We start from the raw sequence: 26,193 nt of genomic DNA, 5'->3' as shown, positions 1-26,193 counted from the left end.
AGGAAGCTAACGATTTGGGGGTGCCGTCCATTCAACCCCCCTTCTAGCCGGCCACCGATCCTCCAACAAGTGGTATCAGAGCGAGGACGCTCTCCATCGGACTAACCGCCGAGAAGAGCAACACATAAGAAGATGGCCGGGTTGATTGTCCCTCCAAAGTTTGAAGGAGGAAGCCTTGGGGACATCACCTATTGGATGAAGAAGATGGAGATCTTCTTCAACACGGATTGGGACATCATGATGGTGGTAAATGAACCGTTCAAAGTCCCAAAGGACAAGAAAGGAAAGAAGCTCCGAACACGACATTGGACGGAGGAGCAAACCTCACGATCGGAGGCAAACTCAAAGGTAATAGCAATTTTAATTGATTTATTACCTCCTAATGTGATAAGTGGTGTAGGTGGCTATGAGAACGCCCACGATTTGTGGAGCAAGGTGAAGAAGGTTCAATGGGAAGAACTCATGCCTACACAAGAAGAAGAAGAAAAAGAAAAATCCGAAGAAACGGATGTAGAAGCTCAAGTAGAGGAAGATCAACAAGAAGTTGAGAAATGTTCAACATCCGAGGAGGAGAAGAAGGACCATTTGGGTGTGGAGACCAATTCAACATCAAAAGAGGAAGAGGAAATGAATTCGGTCACATCCAAGGAGAAAGAGGATGAAGAAGAGGTTTTGGAAGTGGCCAACATAGCAAGCACCTCCACCGAAATGAAGTCAAAGGACACCATAATTTGCTTCGGTTGCAATGAAAAAGGGCACTACAAGAGTAGGTGTCCATTGGGTAAGAAAGAGGTAACTTCTAAACCCAATCAAGTTATTTTGAATACTAATATGGGTTGTAGGAATAAAGAAGCCCAAAAGAAGGAGAAGAAATGGCACATAGTGTGCTTCACGTGTGGAGAGAAGGGACACTACCACACCAAATGCCCCAAGAAGGGGGAAATCAAGAAGCTTGCACATTTAAAGAAATGGGAGAAGAAGAGAAGCAAGAGTCAAGGGGGAGCTTCAAGGGTAAGGGAGGTATACCCTAACTTGAAGGGTAATTCAAATTTTCATTCTTATGTTCCCATGCATGCTAGGAAAAATAATGATTATCATTATGTAGCAATGCAAAATTTTGGATTTAAGTATCATGATAGGAATAGGGTTAATGTAGATCAAAACCCTAGGAGGCCAATTCATGAAAAATCTAGGAATGGTAGACCTAAGGAGGCCCAAGGCATTAATCCAAAGAAGGGGAGACACATGCCTAGAAAGGGTAGGTCTAGGAATGTCCAAGGTGGACATGTTGACGCTAGGTTTAGGAACCTAGAAAGGGAGAATCAAGCTTTGAAGGAAAAGCTTGATGGTTTAGAGAAATTCCTTAAGAGATTCACTATTGGATCTAAGGAATTAAGGATGATGTTGGGTAGCCAAAGACCCAACAATGATAGATCGGGCTTGGGATACCGATCTAGTCCCTCCAAGGCCAATGAGAGTTCATATGCTAGGGTGGCAAATGATCATGGCAAGGGAGAGTCCTCCAAAGCTAAGGGAAAGTCTTATGCTAGGGTTGCATATGACTATAGCAAGGAGAAGCCAATAAATGGCAAGGAAAAGCCATTTAATGGTAAGAAGAAATTAACCAAGGACAAGGTGTCCAAGGTTAAGAAAGTTACGTTTGTAGGCCAAGTGTCACCGGGGGTGGACCGATGTGGCCTAGCCATTGTGGATAAGTCACCTAGGGAGGTGACTAAGGCAAAGAGCTCTAGGGGGAGCTCTAAGAGTCAATTTGGGACCCATGGCCAATGGATCTCAGGTGGGTACTACTTGGGAGTCTAGAGGAGCCATGGAGTGTGCCAAAAGGTTTGGAGATGGATTTGAGTCTCAAACCTAGGGAATTGGCACAATTAGTGTGTGTTTCATGCAAGAAAATATGACATTGGGGTCATATAGCATGATAATTGGTTTTGGATGTATAGATGCCATATAAACCAATGCTAGGGATGCATTGTGGGTTGGTATGGGCAAATACATCAAGAGGAAGTCAAAACTAGGACTTTAGGTCAAGGTTCAATTGAACCATTTAGCTAGTTTTGGATTTTGTGTCAATCTTGGGATTGGTGATAGATATATTTTTTAATATATTTTTCCCAAGTAGACAAGGGTACAATAGACCTCTCCACAAAATTTGGGAATTTTTGGAGGTCTAGGGAATTTCTGGTGCATTTCTGAAGTTGGCCTGAAAATGCTGATTTTTTCAGAAATAGGGTACCAGTCGACTGGTGCAGATACCAGTCGACTGGTAACAGTGTTTTTGAGCACAGGATGTCTCTGTAAGCTCATTTTGTCGATACCAGTCGACTGGTACCGACACCAGTCGACTGGTAACAGTATATTTCGACCACAGAATGGTTCTGTAAGGTTGTGTCGAAAGGGGCAGTCGACTGGCACTTAGGGCAGTCGACTGATACCAGCCTGAAAGTGTTTTTCAGCGCTGATCTTGACCATGTCAACTCGTTTAGATGTATGGGATCCAAGGGGGATTAATACATGAGTTTAGGGTCAGTTTGGATGATAAGTTTTCAACAATTGGGATATTGTTGGAGAACTTTTTGGATGTTAGGCAAAGGGGGAGAATTAAGGTTTAGTTGGGAAAACCTTTAGTGCCTTTGCGTAGGGGGAGCCTTGGGATAGGTTCTTAAAAAGCCTTATGGGAAAATCCTAGCTCAATGGGGAGCTTAGGTGTAGGGGGAGCCTTGTGATAGGTTCCAATGCTTGGTGCATTGTTTCGGCGGTTGCCAAGTGTGTAGTCTTGGCAACGTAAGTCCATTCGGCGGTTGCCAAGTGTGTAGCCTTGGCAACGTAAGTCCATTCGGCGATTGCCAAGTGTGTAGCCTTGGTAATGTAAGTCCATTCGGCGGTGTAAGTCCAAGTGTGTAGCCTTGGCATCGTAAGTCCATTTGTTTTAGCATATTGTTTTGCTATTTGTTTTCCCTAACTTAAACGTATTGCCAAACACCAAAAAGGGGGAGATTGTTGGAGCAATCCCAATGGTTCGTGGGACCATGTGTTTTGGTGTTTGGGCAAAGGGTTTAAGTTAGGTTTACCCTTGTTATTTGATATGTGTACTTGAGTTGTGCAGGACTGCAGGTGACACATGTGACTCAGGTTGACGGCTTCGGGTCCGGTGAAGGATGGAGCATCCGAGGGACCGTGGACAAGGCAGCAAGGACAAGGGCCGAGGGAAGCGACTTCGAGGCATACGCGAAGGATGGCATTGGAGACAAGCCGCGGGCTTGGATGCATCCGAGGGACGAGAGCCAAAGGAAGTAGGCTTGAAGGCAAGAGGTCAAGGCTGCAAAGAAGAGTCAAATGAGTCGTGAGGGCACGAGTGCATGAGAGATTGTACTCGGAGTAAAATCCTGTAGTAGTTCTGTAGCAGTCGACTGATGATTGTAGCAGTCGACTGATGATTGTAGCAGTCGACTGATGCACTGTAGCAGAGAGCCGTTGAGATAGCCGTTGGGCTGGCATCAGTCGACTGGTGCAAGGACCAGTCGACTGGTAACGGGCAAATCAGGTTCTGATTTGTTCCAAGCTCTATAAGAAGGAGCTTGGTATGGCCGGCCAAGGCGACGAAATTAGACTTGGTTAAGGTCTAATTAGTAGTCTACAAGTGCTCAAGTGTTTGTGGAATCCAAGAGGTCTTGGTGTGTTGTGGTGAGGTTTCTCCACCCACAAGGAGCGACTTGAGATAGCCGGAGTTTCCGGGGGCTAATCCACCGAAGGATCGGGATCGTCCACCTTACGGACAGCCGTGGAGTAAGAGCATCATCTCCGAACCACGTTACATCGACGTGTATTGGTTTGCTTGTTCTTTTCTTTGTCTTTAGCTTTCGTATTCGTAATTAGTATTTGTATTTCCGCTTGCGCACTAACGAATACGTAGGAAGCTAACGATTTGGGGGTGCCGTCCATTCAACCCCCCTTCTAGCCGGCCACCGATCCTCCAACAGAACTGACCGAAACTACCCTTAAACTAATCCTAACCAGTTAGACCAAGATTTAGTACTAAATTCCGTGGATAGGACTATTCGGAAAACCTCGAAAGGTTGGTTACTTCTAATGATGTCCTTGTGACTCACCAAGCTTAGAAGTTTATCCGAAGAATGCCTATTTGTGGAAACCAAAGCTAAGTCTGAATCTAACACAAGTTAAAACAAAACTCTGTAATCAAACTAATTTCATCTCACAAAATCATAGGATTCCCTGATTGATAATATAGATCGGGTGAGATGAATAAGGCTTAAATTTTAATTTTAAAAGTTTTTTTTAATTTCAAAATTAATTTCAAAATTTTAATTTTAAACTTAAAAATTAATTTCAAAATTTTAATTTTAAACTTAAAAATTAATTTCAAATTTTTAATTTTAAACTTAAAAATTAATTTCAAAATTTTAATTTTAAACTTAAAAATTAATTTCAAAATTTTAATTTTAAAATTAAAAATTAATTTCAAATTTTTAATTTTAAACTTAAAAATTAATTTCAAAATTTTAATTTTAAACTTAAAAATTAATTTCAAAATTTTAATTTTAAACTTAAAAATAAATTTCAAAATTTTATTTTAAACTTAAAAATTAATTTTAATTTTAAACTTAAAAATTAATTTCAAAATTTTAATTTTAAACTTAAAAATAAATTTCAAAATTTTAATTTTAAACTTAAAAATTAATTTCAAAATTTTAATTTTAAACTTAAAAATAAATTTCAAAATTTTAATTTTAAACTCAAAAATTAATTTCAAAATATTAATTTTAAACTTAAAAATTAATTTCAAAATTTTAATTTTAAACTCAAAAATTAATTTCAAAATATTAATTTTAAACTTAAAAATTAATTTCAAAATTTTAATTTTAAACTTAAAAATTAATTTCAAAATTCTAATTTTAAACTTAAAAATTAATTTCAAAACTTTAATTTTAAACTTAAAAATTAATTTCAAAATTTTAAACTTAAATTAATTCTACACTTAAATAATGCATGCTCAAAAGACTAACTCTAAACAACTAATTTCTTTATGAGGCTTTGTATAAGTCAATTGTGTGATACTAGGTATAAGGTCAAATTTCTAACTACAGAATGTTTAATCAAACATCTAGATAATCCTACCATAAGCTTAAAAGGTTTTAGAAAAGACAACATCTATACCATCAACATAACCATTTCTCCCATTAAGTGTTATTTAACACAAAAAGAAGAAACTTGGTTATGGCATAGAAGGATGTCTCACACCAACTTTAGAAATATAAGTAAACTAAATGGACTTGTAAAAGGCTTACCAAAGCTACCTAACTTAGATTCAACCATATGTAATGCTTGTCAACAAGGCAAACAAACTAAATCAGCCCACAAACATATTGAAATTAGGCACCACTTCATCAGGGATCATGTTACTAAAGGTGATATTGAACTCAAGTACATTGAGTCCAAATCAAATTTAGCTGACATTTTTACAAAACCACTCCCTGAAAGTGAATTTAGCAACCTACGACGAAAATTAGGGATGTGCCTAATAGACTAGGATTGTCTTAAAACTATTTTTAAAATAATGTTTTTTTTAACTTATAAGTTAAAACTGTATGTTTTCAAAACTTTCATTTTTAGATTTTCAAAAACAGTTTTGGCCTTAGACTAGTTTTGAATCCTTAGAAAGCATGTACCCATAGGACTAGTTTTTGAGCATCTCACCAACACCCTAGGTTTACCTTGCTTGTGTTTGACAAACATAGAAAGGGGTGAGATGCATAGGCCAACTGTCTGGACTTAAGATGCTTATTTCAGTGCATCAACATAAGTCTAGACGTTAAATACAACTCAGATATTAATCAGATTAAAGTTAATCAGTCAAATCAAAAAACTGACTGCTTGTAATCAACTTAATCTGACTAACCATGTGAAAGCTACTATCTTCTGATAGCTAGTTAGTACCTAATTGGTTAGACAGCTGGTTAAAGTTAAATATCAAGTTCAGGGGGAGAATTAACTCAAATTTTGTGTGTTTGAAAAATACTTTTTAAAACCTAACCTATGTTTGAACATTGATTTACAAAATTTAAATTTAACTAAGTATTTGAAAAATGTGAAAGTTTAATCCCACCCAATTTTCAAATTTAGCCTCTATCAAATTAGCCTTAAAAATTAATGTTGGCAAAAAATTTATTTCTTGAAAAATTATTTAATTTTTGCTTTGTTTTGAAAAATCAAAGTTGAAAATTTTCCTTTTTTTGAAAAGTAGATGTTACTTAAACATAAAAAGTAAATTTGAAAAACCTATTTTTGACAATTTCCACAAGCTTAAGAGTTAAACTTGATCAACTTTTCAAAACTCAACTTGTCTCCCCCCAATCAACTTGACTATTTTTTACTTGGTGTTAAAAATTGCACTTTTATCTTTCAAATTTTGACCAAACTTAGATATCTTTTTTACCTGTTACAGTAACTCTTCACTATGATTATTTACCTCTGTTCATTTTTTTTTATGAATGCCAAAGGGGGAGAAGGGTTAGGTGGTTAAGTTAGCTAAACCAATTTGAAAACACAAACTAACTTTAAAACCACACAAATGCATGTTGCTTCTTGCATATGTTTTCACTAACTTAAACCAAGTTGTCATTCCATCAAAAAGGGGGAGATTGTTGGTGCGGGTAGCACTAACGGTCTAACCCAGGTTTTGATGAATGACAAATAGGTTAAGTTAGTTTTGTTGTTGTCTGACACTTTGATCAAGTGTGCAGGAAAAGTCCAGACAGGTCGACGGGCTGACCGAATGTCTGGCACGAAGTCCAGCTAGGTCGACGGGCTGACCGGATAGCTGGCGAGAAGTCCAAGCGGGTCGACGGGCTGACCGGACGCTTGGTGAGAAGTCCAGCTAGGTTGACGGGCTGACCGGATAATCGGCAGAAGTCCACGGGCTGGCCGGACGCTTGGCGAGAAGTCCGACGGTCGACGGCCGACCGGACGTCTGGCGGTAAGTGAGGTAAGTCCTGGAGGAAGTGAGGGCGTTCCGGAAGGTGACATTAGGCCGATCCGGCTTAGATCCATTTCGGATATCTAAGTCGAGATCGTGACTAGATTCCGGTCTGGAAAGACGGAATCTAAGTCATACTCTTTTAATTATCTATTGAACCTTAACTGTGTTGACAACTGCTTTACAGGATATACATTTGCCTCGGACTAACTTTGTTTTGCAGGAAAGGTTTTTGGAACAGGTGGTCCGGACGCCGAGTGGATCCGAAGCGCCGGAGGTCCGGCGCCGAAGGATCCAAGGCGAATTCTATCCAGAGTCGTCGCCACGTGGAGCATCATGGTTTGTGCAGCTGCATCTCATTCGGGCAGCATATAAAAGAAGCCCCAGGAGTGGAGCTTCAAAAACTCTTCTCTGCTGGTCTTTCGACGCTCGGACGCCAACAAAGCTCCGACACTACGCTCCGTTCTTTTCCCTTTTGTCGGTATTTGTTTTTAGTTTTCATTAGCATTCACTGTACGTTTCTTTTGTAATCATTATTTCGAATTGCTAGTGATTGCCCAACGAAAGTGGTCAAGGACCACGGGCCTTCGAGTAGGAGTTGTCACAGGCTCCGAACGAAGTAAAACAACTGTGTCTATTTTACTTTTCCGCTGCGCTTATACTCTTGTTTTGCGAATCGATATTCACCCCCCCCCCCCTCTATCGAATCTAACGATCCTACAGTGCTTAATCTGCAGAAAGATGTGAAATGAAGCTGAAATCTGCATGTGCTGAAATTAAGTATTGATGAAGAACTGAATTTATGAAGTTGTTTGAATCTGAAACATTGTTCTAAGTAGAAATTGTAGGAGAAATATGTGGAAGCCTAATGCTGAATAATTCTGATTGAATTGGTGTGGCTGCTGGGATTTCTGAAATTCTTAAATGGGTTGCTGAATTCTAGTTCAAATAAGGAATCCTAAGAGTCATGTAGTAATTACTCCACCAGATCCTGAAATCTACTATTGTTTTGAAATTCTGATTCAAGAAGTTAAAAAGGGTAAGGATCATCTACAAGTGTAGAAAAGAATAACCTGAAATGAAGTGGCTGATTTTGCTGATTGGGAGTTTGATAAAAAAGTATCAGGATTCATGAATAACCAATTGCATGCCAAGCTTCCTTTACAGAAGCACCTCCCATTTTGTTGCTAATGGATAACCAAATCTTTAGAAAATATTTCTCATGATATGGGTCTACAATTTCATAGAGTTCGAATTCCTAAAGTTGAATCCTATTTCTGATCAGTTTTACATTTTCATTACAGCAAAGAATTCAGAAACATGTTGTGTGTCAAGTTTCTTTGCATATTTTTGATTCAATGGAAAACTTGAGCAGGGAGTGCAGAATTTTTTTTTATGTAGCTTGATATGGAAATGGAAAGATTTGCGTGCTACATTTTGTTTAGTTATGAACCTTGAAGCTCTACTGTGAAGTTTATGTGAAGAATCTGGATATGAGGAAGATTGGAAATGCAAGAGTGTTGTACCAATACAATTGAATTTCACATCTATGGCAGAGTGGAATTGAGTGTAGTAGAGCTGAAGAATTTGAAATGAGCAGGAGCTGAGTTGTGCTGTAACAAATAGTATCCTTGCTTGGTGGCCTTTTCAACTTATGAACAGCATTTCAGAGTGAAGGATCACTGAAACAATACAAGAAAATCAGAAATGGAGCTGAAACAGAATTCTTTACATGTGTACCAAGTTACCAATCTGGATACTTGACAGCACACTTGAAGCATGAGAAGAAATAAAGAAGGTAAAGGTGGATTCCAAGTGGGAAGTGAAACTAAATTCAAAGAATGGAATCAAAATGAGATGTTGCTGAAATGGACAGTGATACAAGAAGTCAAGATAGCTGCACAAAATGTGTAAACTATATAACAAGTGAGAGTAGCTGCTGAAATTTGATTATGATGTATCAAGTTGTACCAAAATCCTATTAGCAGTATTCATATCAATGAGGTAACTCAAGTGAAGATCTGAGATGAATTTTGGGAACTTGAATTTCTGAATTGCTGAATATTGGACTAACTTGAATGCTAGCTGGATTATTATCAGAAAAATGCAACTTGAAGAAAGGAATGCTAAAAATGCTGTCATGAATGAAGTGCTGGAATGCAGTTTAAATGCAGTGATATTCTAAAATTGTTTTGCTGGAATCATTGATGTATCAGTACCAAATGTTAGCTTACTGCCTTTCCTGCAATTAAAACTTGTTCTTCATTTGCCTTCAACCCTTGCTTCACACTCAACTCAAATATATCTTCCAAGGTTTCTACTGTGCATTGTTCTCATTTCTTGATCAGTAAGGAGGTATACTTCTGTTGTATGGTCGGAGAGTCAAACAAAGTTGAGTCTCAAATAGCAGTAACACAATTGGCACACAAAACCTTTGTTCCTTCTCAGTCTTTTGGAAGCCATGTCAGTGCTACTGCCACTTGATTTCTAACCTGATCTAAGAACCTTCAACGGCTCCTTGAATTCGAGCTATATGACTGAAATCTGAAAGCATAATTCGAAGTCAATTTTGAAGTGGATCAGCTGGATTACTGCAGAATACAGTTGGTCCTTATCTATTGAATGCTTGGGTGAGATTTCTGAAATTGAAGGATTAAAGTTTAACTCTTGTATTGTTTGAAGCATGCAATTTCAATGGATGAAATTTTTGAACCTGAGGCAACTTAACTTAGCAAATTAGATGAAGAAATTGTTTGTCTAATTTTCCAGCAGTGAAGACATAAGAACCTTCAAATCTGCAAATGCAGAGTAGGAACACTGAATCTGAATTCAGTAGAAAAGATGCAAGTTTAGAATTGTACAAATTGCTGCATGACCATTGTAAGCCGAATTCTTAAGTGAGATCTGAAATGAAAACAAAAGGAAACGTTTGCTGCAAGGATAGAAATGAACACGGTGCAGAATGCATAAATGCAGAATGCTGCAAAATGATGAATTTGGCATTTCTGTGCCAATTTGGGAATTAAATTTCTATGAGCTAGAACTGATAAAACCTGGAAATCTTTGGAGGTTGATTTGATAGGGACCTTAAGAGGCCAGATGTAAAGAAATTGGAATTTTTGTTGGCTAAACTATGCAAAGTTGATACAAAGTTATGTGGAAATGCTGAAATCTACACCTTGCTGTGCAGAAAGGGTTGAAAGCTATTTGTTCATTAAAAAATTGAAACCTAGCTTTTGTTTTAGAGTTGATAGATGCTGATTGTGTGTCACTAGATTTTATCTGATTTTTAAGACTGAAATTGAATACAAATCAGACTCACATTTGGAGCTGGAACTTAGCATTCGATTCTGTAATCTTGGTTTGATTGCTGCTGTGCAGAAATGGAGATTGCTGCTATGCAGGTTTTGGATTTATAGAGCTGTACCAGATTGCATTGTCTATTTGGGTATTGCTGTGAACATAATCAGGGATTGATGCAGAATGTAGTTTGATCTTTTATCCATTGAATGCTTGGTGTTCCTGCAGTTTTCTTCACACATGAATAATTGAATCTGAACTCCATTTGTGCAAACATTTCTTTTACAAACTTCGGGACAGTTAAAGACCAAGTGGAGCACTTGGTTTTCATTTCTTAAATGAGAGTTTTTGAAATTGTATATCTTTGGCAGCTATAATGTTATGTGCTCCTGCTGGATTTAAATTTGAATTGAGAAATGGCACATTTAATCTTGATACACCAAACCTGGAATTAGCTACCAAGCTGCATTTCCTAAAACCTGAAGCTAACTTCTGCAAAATAGATCTTGTTACTGGAAAATGTATCAGTGCACAAGGATTATGTATCAAGGTTGAACAAAGCTATTGAATTTGGTTGTTCCCCTACTGATTGTTGTGTTTTAAGAAGCTCTAAAGTGGAAATTAAGTTGTATTTCAACAGATTATAACCTCTGTAATTTCAGAATTAAATTGAAGCTGACTTTTGAAGATGCTGAGCTGAATTTAATGTTCAGCTGCACATCTGAAAATATGTGCTCTGAAAAACTGTTTGAGTTGAAAAACTGCTGAAATTTTGGAGCAGCAGGATACTAGAACCATACATCACCTGGAATTGAAGTAAATCTGCTGTAATTTGAAATGTAGGAATCAACAAGTTGGTATGAGGTCAAGAGATGATTCTAGAATTAGTTGCAGCAGTTATTTCTCCAAAACCTGTTTAGTGCCAAGCTTATTTGCTGATTTTGAAGAGCAGGAATTGAAACTCAACTTTGTGAGGATTCTACGCTAAATGCAACTCTTTGTGAAGCTGAAATCTTCATGTTATACACTGAAATTACCTTAACTTACAGATCTTGAAACTTTGTCAATCAATTGATGTTAGCTCTAATACTGTGAATGCAGAATTCGGATAGGCTGCTGTGGTGTTCATAATTTCTTCTTTTGCTTTCTAGTAGTGCAACATGAATGCATCTTTCAAGTGGTTTGCAAGGAGAATAAAAAATCTAGGGAGTTGCAGAAACTAATTGTAATTTCTGATTTTTGAAACTGTGTATTGCTGAGATCATTTTAAGAGAGCTGAAATTCTGCACTTATTTAACAGGATTACTGAGGTTATATTGTGATTACTGATAACCTAATAAAGATTTATTTGAAATATATGCGGCTTAACTTCTGAAATCGTGAACTTCTCTGCTGCAATTGTGAGAATTCTGTAACTGAAGAAAAATCTGCAGAACATAGAGAGTTTCAGAGACAAGTGCTGGAGAACTCTTTTGAAACAGTGTTAAGGTTCATGAATGTAGAGCGAGGGAAGTTAACTGCTGGAAATGTTCAGATTGAAATGAGAACATTTGATCCAAGTCTCAATTAGATGGGTAATTTTGATGTTGTGGTACTGCACAACTGCTGCTATACTTGGAGTTGCTGGAGCTTGCTTATTGCAGCTGAATTTTGCTGGTATTGAATTCTAGATTGCTGATTTCCAGAATTCAGAATCTGATCAGTGAGGTTTTGAAGCTGTAGTTGCAGAACTGCAACTAAATTACTGCAAACATTGTTTCTGAAATTGAAGTATCAATGGAGTTTGGATTTGGCACTGCCTTTGCAGTCTTATAAGATCTTCTTTTCTGAATTTGTTGCAGCAGATGTTAGAATTCAGATTCCATTTACTGAAGTAGCAGCACTTTACAAATTTGATTGTTTTGTTTGATTCTGAGATTTGTTTCATTGCCCGAGACGGTCAGAATTTTAAGTGTGGGGGAGGAAGCTCTTCTCCATGAGATGATTTGAGATTATTTTTGAGCTTTCAAGTGATGGAGTGGAAGTGAAAAATCTAGTGAAAACAGAAGAAAAATTTGGAAATTGGCACATCACAAGAGTGTATCAAAAGAGTATCAAGAGTGGAAGATAGAGTATCAAGATTCTTGGTTTGCCATCAAATTGAAGGGGAGGTTAGCTTGATACTTTGAAGTGGTAATGACAAATGGTATTCATCTCTTTTTACATCAAAATGGTCAATTCATCAAGTATACTCCTCCAATACTCTCATCTTCTCATTTTCTTCATTAATGTCTTTTCTTTTGCCTATTTCACTCACTTTTATTGTTCTTTTTTATTCCATTTCCATTCTTATTGATAAAATCCTTTTGATTCATGTATGCTATGTTCTATAGTGGTGGAGAATTAGAAAATAAGCAAGTCTATGGTAGTGAAATGTTGTGAGTTGCATTGAGTGAGCTCCATATATATGCAATTTTGAGTGTGAGAGTTAGAATAGGTGAATACCTTGAGAGATTGCAACTTGCTTAATTTTTCAATTGGATTAAAACTACCAACCTACTGATTATTGTTTGGATTGTATTCATGATTGTTAGTGATCTTAAGATGATCTTAGTTAAATTCTTTTTACCATTTTTATATATTGCTAGGGAATTTCTATGGAGATGATTTTGAGTTTTCTTTACTTTCACGGGACGTTCAAGACTAAGTGTGGGGGATTTGATAACCATGATTTTACTGCATTATTTTGATTCATATATGCATGGTTTGATGTTGATTTCATAGGTGTAAATCATGGTTACATCACATTTTGTGCATTGTGTGTATTTTTGGACCTAATTACAAATTATCTTATTTGTAGTGTTATTTGGTGCTAATATTTAATTCTTATTTTGTAGGCATCAAAAGATCTTAAATTTGGATCTATTTGGACTAAAATTGGGCTCAAATCGGAGTTCAAACAAGAAGATCAAGCTTTGAAGCATTATGGGTCGTTTATCAAGAATAGGACAGATCTGGACCATCCGTTGAAGATCTGGCTGATCCAACCTAATGGGGAGCAGATCTGAGCCATTGATGAAGATCCAGAAGTTTTGATCCAGATCTGAGTTCATCTAGCCATTGATCAAGACGAATTAATCTGGGCCGTTCAATGAAGACTGGGCCGATCTGGGCCATCCAGTGATGATCTGATCGATCCGACCTACGGGAGGGTAGATCCAGACCCTAGATCAACATCAGTACCTTCGGATCAGATTTTGGATGAACTTTCACCGTTGATTTAGCTCCAAATTGATCCCAACCGTCGGTTGAGATCTGGAACAGATTCAAAACACAGAAGCTACAGTATTTTCCAGTGTCGAATCCTCCACGCACAGCAGCTTCGTCCCCGCGGCATTTCTCCTGATTCCGACCCCGATTTCTTCTCCAATCATCTTCTCAAGCTTCTACCTCGGTGATAATCTCTACGGCAGCTCATCCCGATCATCTGGAGCCTCCGGTGGGTGTTTCTTCCGGCGATTTTGCATTTCTGTTCTTCTCTGTTCCAGCGCCGATTTGGAGGTGGTCTTCCAATCGGCGACTCCGATTCCCATCAGAGACGCTTGGAGGAGGTCCGCCGGCGTTCCTGAGCTTCATCCGATGCCCATCCGCAATCCACAGTGCTCATTCCGATTCAGAGTTTCAGATTTGCAAATTTCCAGCATTTTCGGCACTTGAGTGAGTTCCGGGATGTTCTTAGCTCGCCGGGGGTGGTCCGTCGGTGTAGTTGAGCACTCCTTGAGCTGATATGCCATTGAGATGTTCCATTGAGGTCCAAAGTTGGGTGGTCTCGACTTTGGCACTCTTGTGTGACGGCAAGAGTGTGAAACTTGTGGAATTGGTTGTGAGTTGGATTGGTTAGGATTTATTTCAGTTTGTTATAGTTTTTTTACATCTTAGAACAGATTCCTTTTATGTTGTTATGTTTTTATGCAAGTAATTTAGCATTTCATTACCTTGTTGAAGCTTAATTGTGTTTAATTTGTGCTTGGTTAATTGTTTAGAGTTTAAGTACATAGTTAGGGTTTACATCTTGCTTTAGATCAGATTTAATTGTGTCTTGCTATTTTATATCTTAGTTTAAGTGTGTGTTAATAATTTAATCACAATGTAGAGTGACAATGCGTTTGGGTTTGATTGTTGGCACACAAGTAGATTTCATTTATGCTTTAGATTAGTTTCTTATTTGATGTTCTTTTCATTTATTAGATTTAGATTTAAAGCTTAAATCCCCCCAATTCCATTTTTATATCGAAAACCCCAAAAATAGGAATAAAAAGACAATCCTAAATTACATTCTACCGTTGGTTCCTCGGATCGATCCTGGGCTCGTTACTACAACGTTATTGCAAAATTAAGGGGTTCAGTGAATATAATACATTGTTAATTTGATAAGCCTATTTGTGACATTTAATATAGATTTTTGCCCTTATCAATAGGCTTCCCTCCTTGCCCCTGCTACTGGGGCTACTGGTGCTGCAGATTGGACTGGTGGAACCACTATAACTGGTGGGGTTGCCATGTTAGGTTCCGGAGTGACAGTGGGAGTGTTCTACTGACTAGTCCTTAAGGTGGCTATCTCCTGTTGCTGTTCGGCTAACTACTTCTGTAACTGAGCCACTACCTCTGTAAGGTCTGGAGGAGGCACTGAGCTGCCTGCCTCATGCTGGGACTCAGTAGCTGGTGTCTTTCTAGCTGGGTGTCCTCGTACCATTTTCTAAAGAAATAGAGGACATACATAACTAATAGGATCATATTGCATAGCTATTGTTATCATGTTAGATGTTATCATATAAAAACAAGCTCTAATCATCTATAAACATGAAAACAAACAAAGCACAAATAAATTGAGAGATGTTCTTACTTGGAAGCTGCAGGTTCAATGCTGATGTGTGTGTGAGGAAGTATGGAACTTTGCTCTGATACCACTCTGTAACGACCCACCTCCTACTAACTAGGCTGTAAGGCGGGGGTTACATTATGCTGTACTAAGCTAAAAGGTGCGGAAAACTGTGCTAATTAAATTCTTACTCTGCTAATGACTATTATAATCTGTAAGACTAGGTTCAAAGACCTTTCCATTGACATGCATACACTAGGGAAGGAACCCGAACTTTCGATTTGGTCAAAAGACTGAAATGAGACCCTTCCAGCTGAAATCTGACAATCCAATCGATCAGCTGATCGATTGGAGTCATCTGATCGATCCGCTGATCGATTCAGCGTGCTACTATGCACGGACAAAATTCTGGATCGATCGGCTGATCGATCCGGCCTGACTAATCGATCCATTGATCGATTCAGCGCGCTACTGTGCGCGGGGGTAATATTCTGGATCTATCGACTGATCGATCCAGACTTGCCAATCGATCCAGTGATCGACTCCAGGGCTTTCTGTTCGCGACAGAACGCGTCCGGATCGATCGGCTGGTCGATCCCGGAGCTTACTGTTCGCAGAATCAGCTCTCAATCGATCAACCGATCGATTGAGGTCCCTCCAATCGATCAGTCGATCGATTGGAGTTTCTGATTTCACTGCAGAACTCTGATTTCAGAGCTCAATCACACACAACTCAATATAAGAAACCTAAAATGCCTAGAGAACATTGTAATTGGTCTTCACTAACATTATGCATGATTTTACTACTCATCAATAAGCTAGCTAGTGTCCTAGGCATGGCATAAGCATGGTTTCACAATTCAGAATTCTTAACCGTTCTAAAGGTGCATAAACATTAAAAGAACAAAAGGGTTCTAATTCTTTAAATTTGCTAGTTCCCAAGGGTCTTCATTCCATGTTCCTGTCCACACATATCTTTGTAGCATTGTCCTCCAGCCTCCGCTAATCCATCCTTCCTTTACCTTTATCTGCTGTATAAGGAAAAGAAGTATCTGTAAACTTGGGAGCTTAGTAAAAAACCATCTACCTCACAAAACATGCATTCGATGCATTTTATGCTTTTAAAATATGCTATTTGAAATATATGCTGAACGTTGCTAAACATGGATTCTAAAACATGGCATAATCACATACGATACATGGCAATCATAGCTAAGCATAAAACTATCATGTGGATCCATAAGAACTAAACTGAAATAAAAGCTGAACTACACTATTGCTAACTAATGCTAAGCTGCTCTGTATTCACATAAACTATTTTGTGAAGTTTTGAAAGCTATTTATCATAAATAGATGAAAATACATAATCATGCTGCTGATGGGCCTGACAACTGTACTTGCTGTGCGCGCATCCCTAACTAAACCCGGGGTTGCAAATTCCAAATCTAGTAGGATTTACTAGGTTATCTAAACCTAGGGACGACTATGGGAGCCCAACCCAATGGACATCTAGTCCAGTACAATGCCACTGTTAAAAGTAAAATACTGAGCATAAGCTAATAATTCTTGTCTTACTTTTACTAGATTGTCTGAACCTAGAACTAGGTTATCTAAACCTAGAGGCGACTGTGGGAGCCCACCCATTGGACCGTAGTCCCATAAAAGTTGTAGCAAGACTAACTGTGCTATAAAATGCTTCTACTGCATTTATCTAAACTATTGGAATGCCTATAGTGGCATTTTATTGAGCTAGGCATTAAAGCAAACACTTGGTGTGTGCTAAATCACACCCTATATACGGAAAATTCTGCATATGACTAACTAATGCATAAAACGTACGAAGAGCTACTTATACTGCAGGTGAGGGGTTTCTTACCTCCTACTCGAAGTTTCTTACAAATCTAAACGCTAGGTTTCCGGTGGAGAAGATTCCTCCGTTGATCTCCTCGCGTCTACGTGCCCTTCTCGGGAGAGGAACGTTCTCGTGCTGAAGTCGTCGCCGGAAGGTGCTCCTATGGCCCTTGGAACGAACCCTAGGTTCCTTGGACTTGGGCGCCGAGAGGTGAGGAAGGGAGAGGGGTCGGCGGGTGAGGGTTTGAGGAGAGGAAAAATTGTGTTAAAAACAATTCCTCACTCAACCTCCCTATTTATATTAAGTGGTTAATTCACCCAACTTAAATATAAATATAATTGATTCTCTTTTCTTTCAGCACGGCCTTGCTGGGTTCACTTGGTTATTAGAGTCATCCATAAGGCATAAGGTCTAGTAGGTCTCGGGTTCAATTCCCGCTTAAGTTATTTTACGTTTCTATTTATTTTTGCTACTTCCACTACTCTAAAAATTCCATAAAAATATCCTAAAATTCCGGAAAAATACTAGGATATTTATAAAAGTCTTTTGAGAATTTCCGGGCGTTACACATAGCCATTAAAGGTGCCTTCAATGTGGCAAATTCTATCCCGACTTTGCTACGCTTTATCTGCGGCCAGGTCCAAAGTTGATCTCTTGGAAGGCACCTTCCATGCATTGAAGGCGCCTTCTATGAACAATGACAAGGCGCTTTCCAATGCTTAAAGGTGTCTTCAATAAAGATGCCTTTCATCCCCTGGAAGGCACCTCAGATACTATTCACCCAAGGCTTTTTATGCTCTTCTTGCCCTGTAAAGTGTGTTAGTCCAATAAACCAAATAATAACCTGCAAAACAAGTGTTAGCACAATAATATGAGCAGTAATTAGACCCTGTCCCTCCTGAGACTAGGATCTAGTTGATGTTGTTGGGTTTGCAAGGTTACAAACATAGTCCTACATTGAAAACACATGGGAAAAATCATGAGTTTATAAGAAAAAGATATCTCCATTGGCATGAGACCTTTTGGGTAGAGTCCAAGAGAAAAACCATGAGGGCTTAGGCCTAAAGTGGACAATACCATGACATTATGGGGATATCTAAATTCTTTTCAATCCTTCAATTGGTATCAGATTCAGGTCACTTTTCATCGGACTAACCGTCGGAAGAAGCACGAGCTAGAGCCATGATCCAAGATTGAACCATGTGGGTGAAACCTTGAACAAAGTAGGGGAGGCCTTGAGCAGGTTGAGGTAACCCGATGCTCGAGGGGAGGCCCTGAGCAGGTCAAGAGTGACATGATACTTGAGAGAGATCTTGTGGTCCTTTGTTTGAAGGGAGATTGTTGGGGTTACAAGGTTACAAATATAGTTCCACATTGAAAATATATGGGAAAGATAATGAGTTTATAAGAAAAAGATATCTCCATTGACATGAGGCCTTTTGGGTAGAGCCCAAGAGCAAAACCATGAGCACTTAGACCCAAAGTAGACAATATCATGTCATTGTGGAGATATCTAAATTATTTTCAATCCTTCAGAGGTCACAATTTAGGGATCCGAAATGGACCTAAACTGGACCGACACCTACTGTCCCTCAACCAGGATGCGTCCTCACCGAGTCACTTTCATCCAGTGGCTTACCTTTACTTAGCAACTTACAGTCGGTTGACTAGCCTCTTGACCTACCAGGTCTTCATGCCAGTTGTTAGGTCCGCAAACACAACTGGACTTCTGCCAGCTGTCAAGTCTCGCGGATCCAACGGGACTTTCTGTCAGATCTCAGGTCGGTTCGTTAACCTATCTGGACTTTACACCAACTATCCGATCTCACGGACCTAGCTGGATTTCAAGTTGGTGTCAAGTCCTTTAGATTTATCAATTCCTGTATACTTGGTAGAGTAATCAAATCACAAAAATACATAACTTAATTCACTTATCATTTATCAAAATCTGAGTTAAACTGTTAGTGCAAACTGCATCAACAAACTTGAGTTGTTATGGGGGTTCAGCAAGTCAGTCAAGGGGAAGTCTAGTAACTTGGACACAAGAAGGCTGACTTCCAACCTTCTCTTTGTAATGTATGCTAACTCTTTCTACTTTTGATTTATGAGGTTTATATTGTATCGACTAGTCAGTCAACCTATATCCTTCTTCGACTAAATTTAGAGGAGAGTAATATGATATGGGGGGTAAATAAGGATTCTACATGGCAAATCCTTGACTCGGTCAATATAGATTCCACATAGTAAATCCTTGACTTGGCCGATACAGAGTCCACATAGATAATCCTCGACTCAGTCAACATAGATCAGAGTGCCTTTTTGAGTCTTAACTACATTTGGGTTTTTAGTTGGACGAAGTCAAAATGACCTCAGAATAGGTCAGTTCAACTTGGGGGAGCACAGAACTAATCAGAGTAACTTTGCTGAGTCGAATGAAGTTAAGCTGAGTCAGTGGAAGGCTCGGCCTTGTTAGTTAATAAAACTAGGTGTCACCATTATAGAGAGTATGGAACAGTCAGTTACAGGGATGAGTCAGTTATGGAATAAGCCCAAGATAAGTAGGCTCATAAGTTATCTTGGTGGCAATAATAAGCATTGGCAGGAAAAGTGTTGCTTCAGTTATGAATGCCAGATAGTCTCCTAGAATTATGCCACCACTTGAGATGATGACGTCAACTAAAGGAGAGATGCATAACCATTCTTGGAGGAGGTATTTTATTGATTCAACATTTCTGGTTCTCCTTCGTCTTAATGATTCCAGTAAAGAAGGTATGCAATACATAATTTACTTTGAGACTACTTTTCTTCATTTCTCTACTCTTTTCTTTAATTCTAATTTGAAAGTCGGAGGGATCACACCAAGATGCATCTTGGCTCTCTTCTGACCTCTTGTTAGTCTTTTCAGCTAGGCAAAAAGGAACCAGATTCACTAGGGGTCTTGTCTATTTAGACGTCGGCCTACTGAAGACAACCCTACTAAGGGTGTGTTTGGTTTAAGTTATCATGTATAACCTTGGTTATGTGATTATCAGGTAATCACATAACCAAGGTTATGTGGAATAAAACATAACCAAATATTGTTTGGTTCAACTTAGGTAATACAACAAAAACTTGTTTGTTTGAAGGTTTTAATAAATACCTTAGTTTAATATTTTACCGTATTACCCTCAGTTACAAAATCAACTATACATATTACTATTATTATTATTATTATTAATTTTTTATGTTTTTTTTATTTTTCTTTTTCTGGTATATTTTTTACTTTTTATGTGTTTTTTTTATTTTTTTAATGTTTTTATATTTTTTATATTATTTATATTTATATTTTTTTATTTTGTTACATTTTTTAAATTTTAAATTTTATTTATTTATTTTATTTTTAAATTTTTTATTTTTAAATTTTTAAATTTTTTTTAATTTTTAAAATTTTAAAATTTTTTAAAATTTTTTTAATTTTTTTAAATTTTTTAAAATTTTTAAATTTTTTAAATTTTAATTTTTTTTTAAAATTTAATTTTTTGTTTTTAAAATTTTTTATTTTTAAAATTTTTTATTTTTTTTTAAATTATTTATTTTTAAAAATTTTAAAATTTTTTAAATATTTTTTAATTTTTTCTATATTTTTAAATATTTTTTTATATTTTTTCTCTTTTTTCCATATTTTTTCTTATCGGAGGGTATTTTTGATAAAAAAAATTCATTAACCCCGGAATCAATAAAAATCTTAGTTTTTTGAGGTTTTCCGATTCCGGGTTGCATGACCCTTTTACTGACGTGTCGAGCATGGAACATTACTCGGGGATCATCGAATACCTAAACTAAATAAAGTTTTTGTTGATAATCTTGGATGAATAACCAAGATTATCAAGAATAACTCCGAATCAAACGTACCCTAAGAGTCATCTAGTAAGAGCCGAGAGTCAAATCCAATAATATTTGATGCAATAAAAGTCAATAAGGACAATCCAATAGGAGTTGACCTATCCTTCGCTTTCAGATCATATCATCTAAAAAAGGAAACAATTATTTTTCATATTAGCTATCCTAGAATCTTTAGAACTTCACCATAAAGTTCCAAATCCTCAATTAGGTCTAAATTTTCCCTGGGACCTCGTATAGTCTCTTGGGTTCCTTTCGACATCGAACCAAAATGAAATTTAAGTTTCAAAGGTCTCATCTAAGTTTTTAAGTAGAAGACCCGTTCCCTACAACTATTTTAGTGTAGATGTCTAGCATTACCGATGGATAGAGTGCAAGTTTCTGTCCATTACGTTTATTCTGAGTCTTCAAATTCATAACTATGCTCTTATCCATATATCTCCAAATTAGCAAGAAACGCACCTTCTAAACTACAAGCTAATTTTATTAAAAGTAAAGACCTTTCAAATTATGTAAATAGTCAAAAGTACGTCTTATTTTCTTAAAAAAAAAATCAAAAAACATCCAATCAAATATTTTATCTTAAAAATACCCTTAATTTCAATGTTAATGTAGCAGCTAGTTACTACAATGTGAAAATATCGACTGATCACTTTGATCAAAATTATTATACACAAAGATTATTATATTAAAATAACTTTTACCAACTTGATTAAAATTGCTTAATTTTTATCAAAATTATTTTAAATTGATCAAAATTTTAAAATAGTTATAGTATATATTTAAATAATTGTTATAGTTATAGTAGCTTTTAGATTGTTGTTACACATTTATAACTAAATTCTAAACTTTAAACTTTGAATCTTGATACTATTATATTAAAATATATATTTTTTCAATTTAATCAAAATTATTTAAATTTTCTTAAAATATTTTTAAATTTGTCAAGGTTATTTTAAAACAATTATATAGTAGGTACTTAAGCGTTTGTATTAGTTGTTATATGTTATAGTAAATAATTACAATAGTATTGAAAATAGGAAATAACATTATAACTGTTGGTCGTAGTTGTTATAATATAATTAAAATTAATAATATTTTTTGATAAAATATTTGATGAAACATCTTTTTATTTTTTATTTTATTTTAAAAAAGAAGGTTATTTTGACGATTTACATGGAGAAATGAAAATTTTCACATGCAAAAAAGTAAAAAGAAATTTAAAAAAAAAACGAGCTTAGCTACGCGTACTTCAATTTGTAGCAGCTGTTAGGCTTTAAGGTGGCATGTGAAACTGCTCTGCTTTGCAGATCACTAAAGTTGTTAGATGAAGGAGGTTGATACTTGTGCATTTGGTTATGCAGATTTTCAGAACAAAAAATTAAGCGTAAAGTGCAAGAAAACTAAAATCATGTGGCAAATTTGACGAAATCTTTAAGATTTGCATAATTGAAAAAAAAAAAAAACAGGGGACCAACTCGCTTTCGATTCAAGCTGAAGGAAAAAAGCTTGAGTTGCAGGACGGCAACATCCAAAACCACACTAGGAAAAAGAAAGGAACATCTTTCTCTTTGTACAATCGATGATATTGAAGTATGGATTTTGTTTCGTTCAGATTTAAACTATGTTTTTGATCGAGAATAGAGGGAATGGTGGTGAAAATGCCGATCGGTGAAGGCTATATGATCGGAGACGAAGGTGTCTCCCAAACGTCGAACACATTCTCCTCGCTGTGCAGGGCGAAGAGTCTGTCGCCGCCGATTGAAAAGTCGCAGATCGAGCCGCCGAAGCTACGCCTGAGCGTGGACGTCAGCACCCACTCGGGCCCGCAGAAGACCGAGATGCCGTCGTTCATGGAGCAGAAGAGCTGGCCGTCGTGCGTCGCGAGTTTGGGGTAGCAGCTCTCTTCGTTGGGAGCTTTCCGGTTCATGAGCTTGCTCCTCGAACTCCAGCGCACGCCGCCGGCGTGGCTCCTCAAGTCGATGAAACCGAGGTCGTCGTATTGGTTGACGACGCAAATGGAGCGGGTTTCTTCGACGGCGGTGGCGTGGAGGACGCGCTTCTCGTCGAGGGAGGCCGAAACAGATGCGTTGGCGTCGGACCACGACCACACCACGCCCTTGGCTCTGAAGTCTAAGAGGCCGATGAAGCTGGTGTCTCTTCTCGGGAACAATGTCGCCACCATCAGACACTTGTCGGCGTCAAGCCACTGGAGCTTGTCGGCGTCGCCGAGCGAGCAATCCAGCTGCTCGTAGAAGAAGTCAACCTGTTCGCCGGTGTCTTGGTCCCACACCGCGATGCCGTACTCGTTGCAGCGCCCTTTGCAGCTGGTGAAGATCTTCCGGTCGGCGTTGCTGAAGCTGAGCGCGCCGGCAGTGAAGCTCTTGACTTGGTCATAGTGTGTGACGCGGAAACGGTGACGGAGCTCGCCGGTGGAGGCCGAGAAAACGCCCATGCCGCCGTCTCCCTTGCCCAGCCGCTCGCGGGCGGTGATCACGATGCTGCCGGCGTCGATGTAGCCGACGTCGTTGACCTGCTGGAAGTCGAGGCTGATGGGTGGGTGAGCTTCCAGCATCCAATCGTAGACGTGGACCATGCTGCCGTGGGCGACGCAGCAGCCGCCTTCAGGGCCAGCACGGATGGCCGTCCCGTCGCCAGGAGCGCGGCCGGAGACGGAGCTGGCAAGATGGAGGCGGTTCCCGTCGAAGGCGCCCCACCGGGCGGCGCGGACCTTGTCGAGCAGGCCATAGAAGAGGGCCTCGCGGAAGAGCAGCTTCTCCGGCATGTTGGGCGGGATGTGGAGTTCGCCGGTGCGGAGGAGATCAAGGAGCACGGCAAAGCAGGCCGGATTGCGGTCGATAAAGTACTCAGCCTCCTCCGGCTGCCGGACGTTCCACGACTCATCGAGGAGGGCTCCGAGCATCGAGTTGCGACCGGCGTTGGCGAGCGTCGTCGCCGTAGTCTCGAAGATCTTCCCGCCCACGTTGAACCGTACACGGCACTTCCTACCAGCCATGGATCCAAGCTCTTATACCCCCAACCAGGATCGACACATAAAGATCAAATTTTGATCGGCAAGCTCAAATTTTGACCAATAACAGAGATTTCCCCCACAAAATATAGAACGAAATTTCAATCGACGGAACGATTCAAGGAAGAAATCGATTGAAAAAGAACGCGAAGGAGAACAGACATCAACTCAAGAACAGAACAGGAAAACAGGGATACAAAAGGAACAAGGAACGCCGGGAATAGAAATAATATATCGCCGATTAATAATCGTCCTACTGGGGAAGAAGACTATGGATTTTGCAGGATCTGGCGGCCTGAAGTGAGGAGGTCGCAAGAGAGAGAGGGCAGAGGATACAGTGGCACGACGAGGACGCCTCTTAATTCCTGCTCGTTCGTCCCCTTTCAATTCTCTCTTTCCTCTCCCAACAATAAATTATTCATCAGACGGCGGAATTAAAAAAAAAAATCCAGAGCAGGTAGTTGGCCGATCGATTAGTCAAGCACCCAGCAACGGCCACCAATCCCCAGCGACCGCGTCCGGCCGTTTATCATTTCGGCGACCGAGGAATCGACGTCGCCGTCGCCCTTTCGCATTCCAACCCTCGAATCAAGGGTCGCGGGATCAAAGTCTTCGTCTGAATCCTCCCGCAATCAAGTTGGATTTGGAAGTAATTGACGCAAAGGTTGATGATTTGATCATTGATGATAGTTTGTGGTTTTACTAATTAACCCTTTAAAAATTGATAATTATGCATTATAATTCTTCCTCCTTAATGGCACTTTTACCAAAACTTTTTAGTAATTTCAGCTCTTCCAATTGATTAATTGGAAGGTCACAGGCCGATCTCTTAAAAGTTTCCCACTAGCCAGGTAATTTTATCAATTTTTTTTAATCCAGTATCTAACTTTTCAAATCAATGAATTTAGATATGACGAGTCCGACTCCACGAAAATTTTCTACGATCATCCAAGTAAATTAAAAAGCTTGTACGGAGACCAATCCAAACGATCAGTATTTTTAGATTTGTCATCTCATTGGAGAAAAATCCTTATAGTGTGCTACAACTAGTATTTGAATATTAGATGTATGATTAACCGCTTCGAGATGCTAATTGTTGCACCATAGTCCCGGGACAATAATTTTACCAAAATATTTTTTAGTTAGTACCAGGTATCCAATTTATGCTGACTAATCACGAGATGACCGATCCGACCCGATAAAAATTTTCCACTGACTACTAGAGTAAATCGGGAAGATGGGCGACTCATCATGCCATCTTTCTTAGGGCAACCACCTATTAAGGAAAATTTATCTATTAATTTATCGAAACTAGGACTCGATCTAGGGATGACAATTTTTTTCACGGATTCAAGGCCCAGTGGGGAAAATCCAAAACGGGGGTGAGTTCTGGATTCGGGACTTTTTAAATCCCCACAAGTTGAACCGGAGCGGGTATGGGGATGTTATCCCCATCCCCGAGCTCATGATGATGATGATGATGATGATGATGATGATGATGATGATGAAAATAATTTTTATAATTGATTTGTTGTATTAATACTTTTATGAAAGAGGTTGAAAATTAAAAATCTTTTTGGCCAAGTCAATTGGCATTTGAGGTAGGAATGAGGATTTAATCCTTGCGGGATTAGGGATGGGGATTCTTCGATTAAAAAAAATTGGGGATGGGAGTGGGACTATAATTCAGAGGCTAGGATGGAGATGACAAATTCACCCACACCCCGTCCCGCCCCGCCCCATTGTCATCTCTAAGTCAATCCTTAAATATCTAGAAAATTAAGAAGACACTCTATCATTGCACAATTGATCGACACAGTATTTTACCAAAACTTATGTGGCAAAAGGTGAATACGCTCACCCCAGCGCCTCCACCAACCCATCCTAAAACCAACATGAAGGAGGTAAATCATGATAACTGAGAAAGTAAGTGGCAGGTGGGGTGAGTTTATACAGTATTTTACCAAAACTTGATTGCACTTTGAAGTGGAGGCAACTTCAAATCGTGAACTATATTTTGAAAATTCTCAAACACTCAACGCTTAACTATAATCGATCTTCCTAATTCCTCCGCAGTGACAAAAGATGAATACGCTCGTCTTAGCATCCCCACCAATCGATCCTAGGGCCAACACGGATGAGGTAAATCACGGGCGGCTACTAACCTTGGGAATAATGACTAGCACATAAGGGAGACATTTATCTCGACTATGTCGAGATTCGAACCCCATACCTAATAATAATAACACCTTATGTGCTAG

At 38.7% G+C, this 26,193-nt stretch overlaps 1 protein-coding gene across 1 annotated transcript; it reads right to left on the bottom strand.

The window, feature by feature from the left end:
* Positions 1 to 22,389: 22,389 nt before the first annotated feature.
* Positions 22,390 to 24,563, bottom strand: LOC122030227 (BTB/POZ domain-containing protein At4g30940-like). The gene has a single exon (XM_042589400.1). The coding sequence runs from the start codon at positions 23,915 to 23,917 to the stop codon at positions 22,580 to 22,582; it is 1,338 nt and encodes a 445-aa protein (XP_042445334.1). The 5' UTR covers positions 23,918 to 24,563; the 3' UTR covers positions 22,390 to 22,579.
* Between the last annotated feature and the right edge of the window lie 1,630 nt (positions 24,564 to 26,193).

The sequence above is a fragment of the Zingiber officinale genome, chromosome 10B (genome assembly GCF_018446385.1).
Source record: "Zingiber officinale cultivar Zhangliang chromosome 10B, Zo_v1.1, whole genome shotgun sequence".
Classification (NCBI taxonomy): Eukaryota; Viridiplantae; Streptophyta; class Magnoliopsida; order Zingiberales; family Zingiberaceae; genus Zingiber; species Zingiber officinale.
Note: the sequence above shows the minus strand (reverse complement) of the source record. Positions and strands in the feature narration are given on the sequence as shown.

Bases quoted from the DNA above. Each gene is read 5' to 3' on its own strand.
- LOC122030227 (XM_042589400.1), bottom strand. From the start codon at position 23,917: ATGGCTGGTAGGAAGTGCCGTGTACGGTTCAACGTGGGCGGGAAGATC.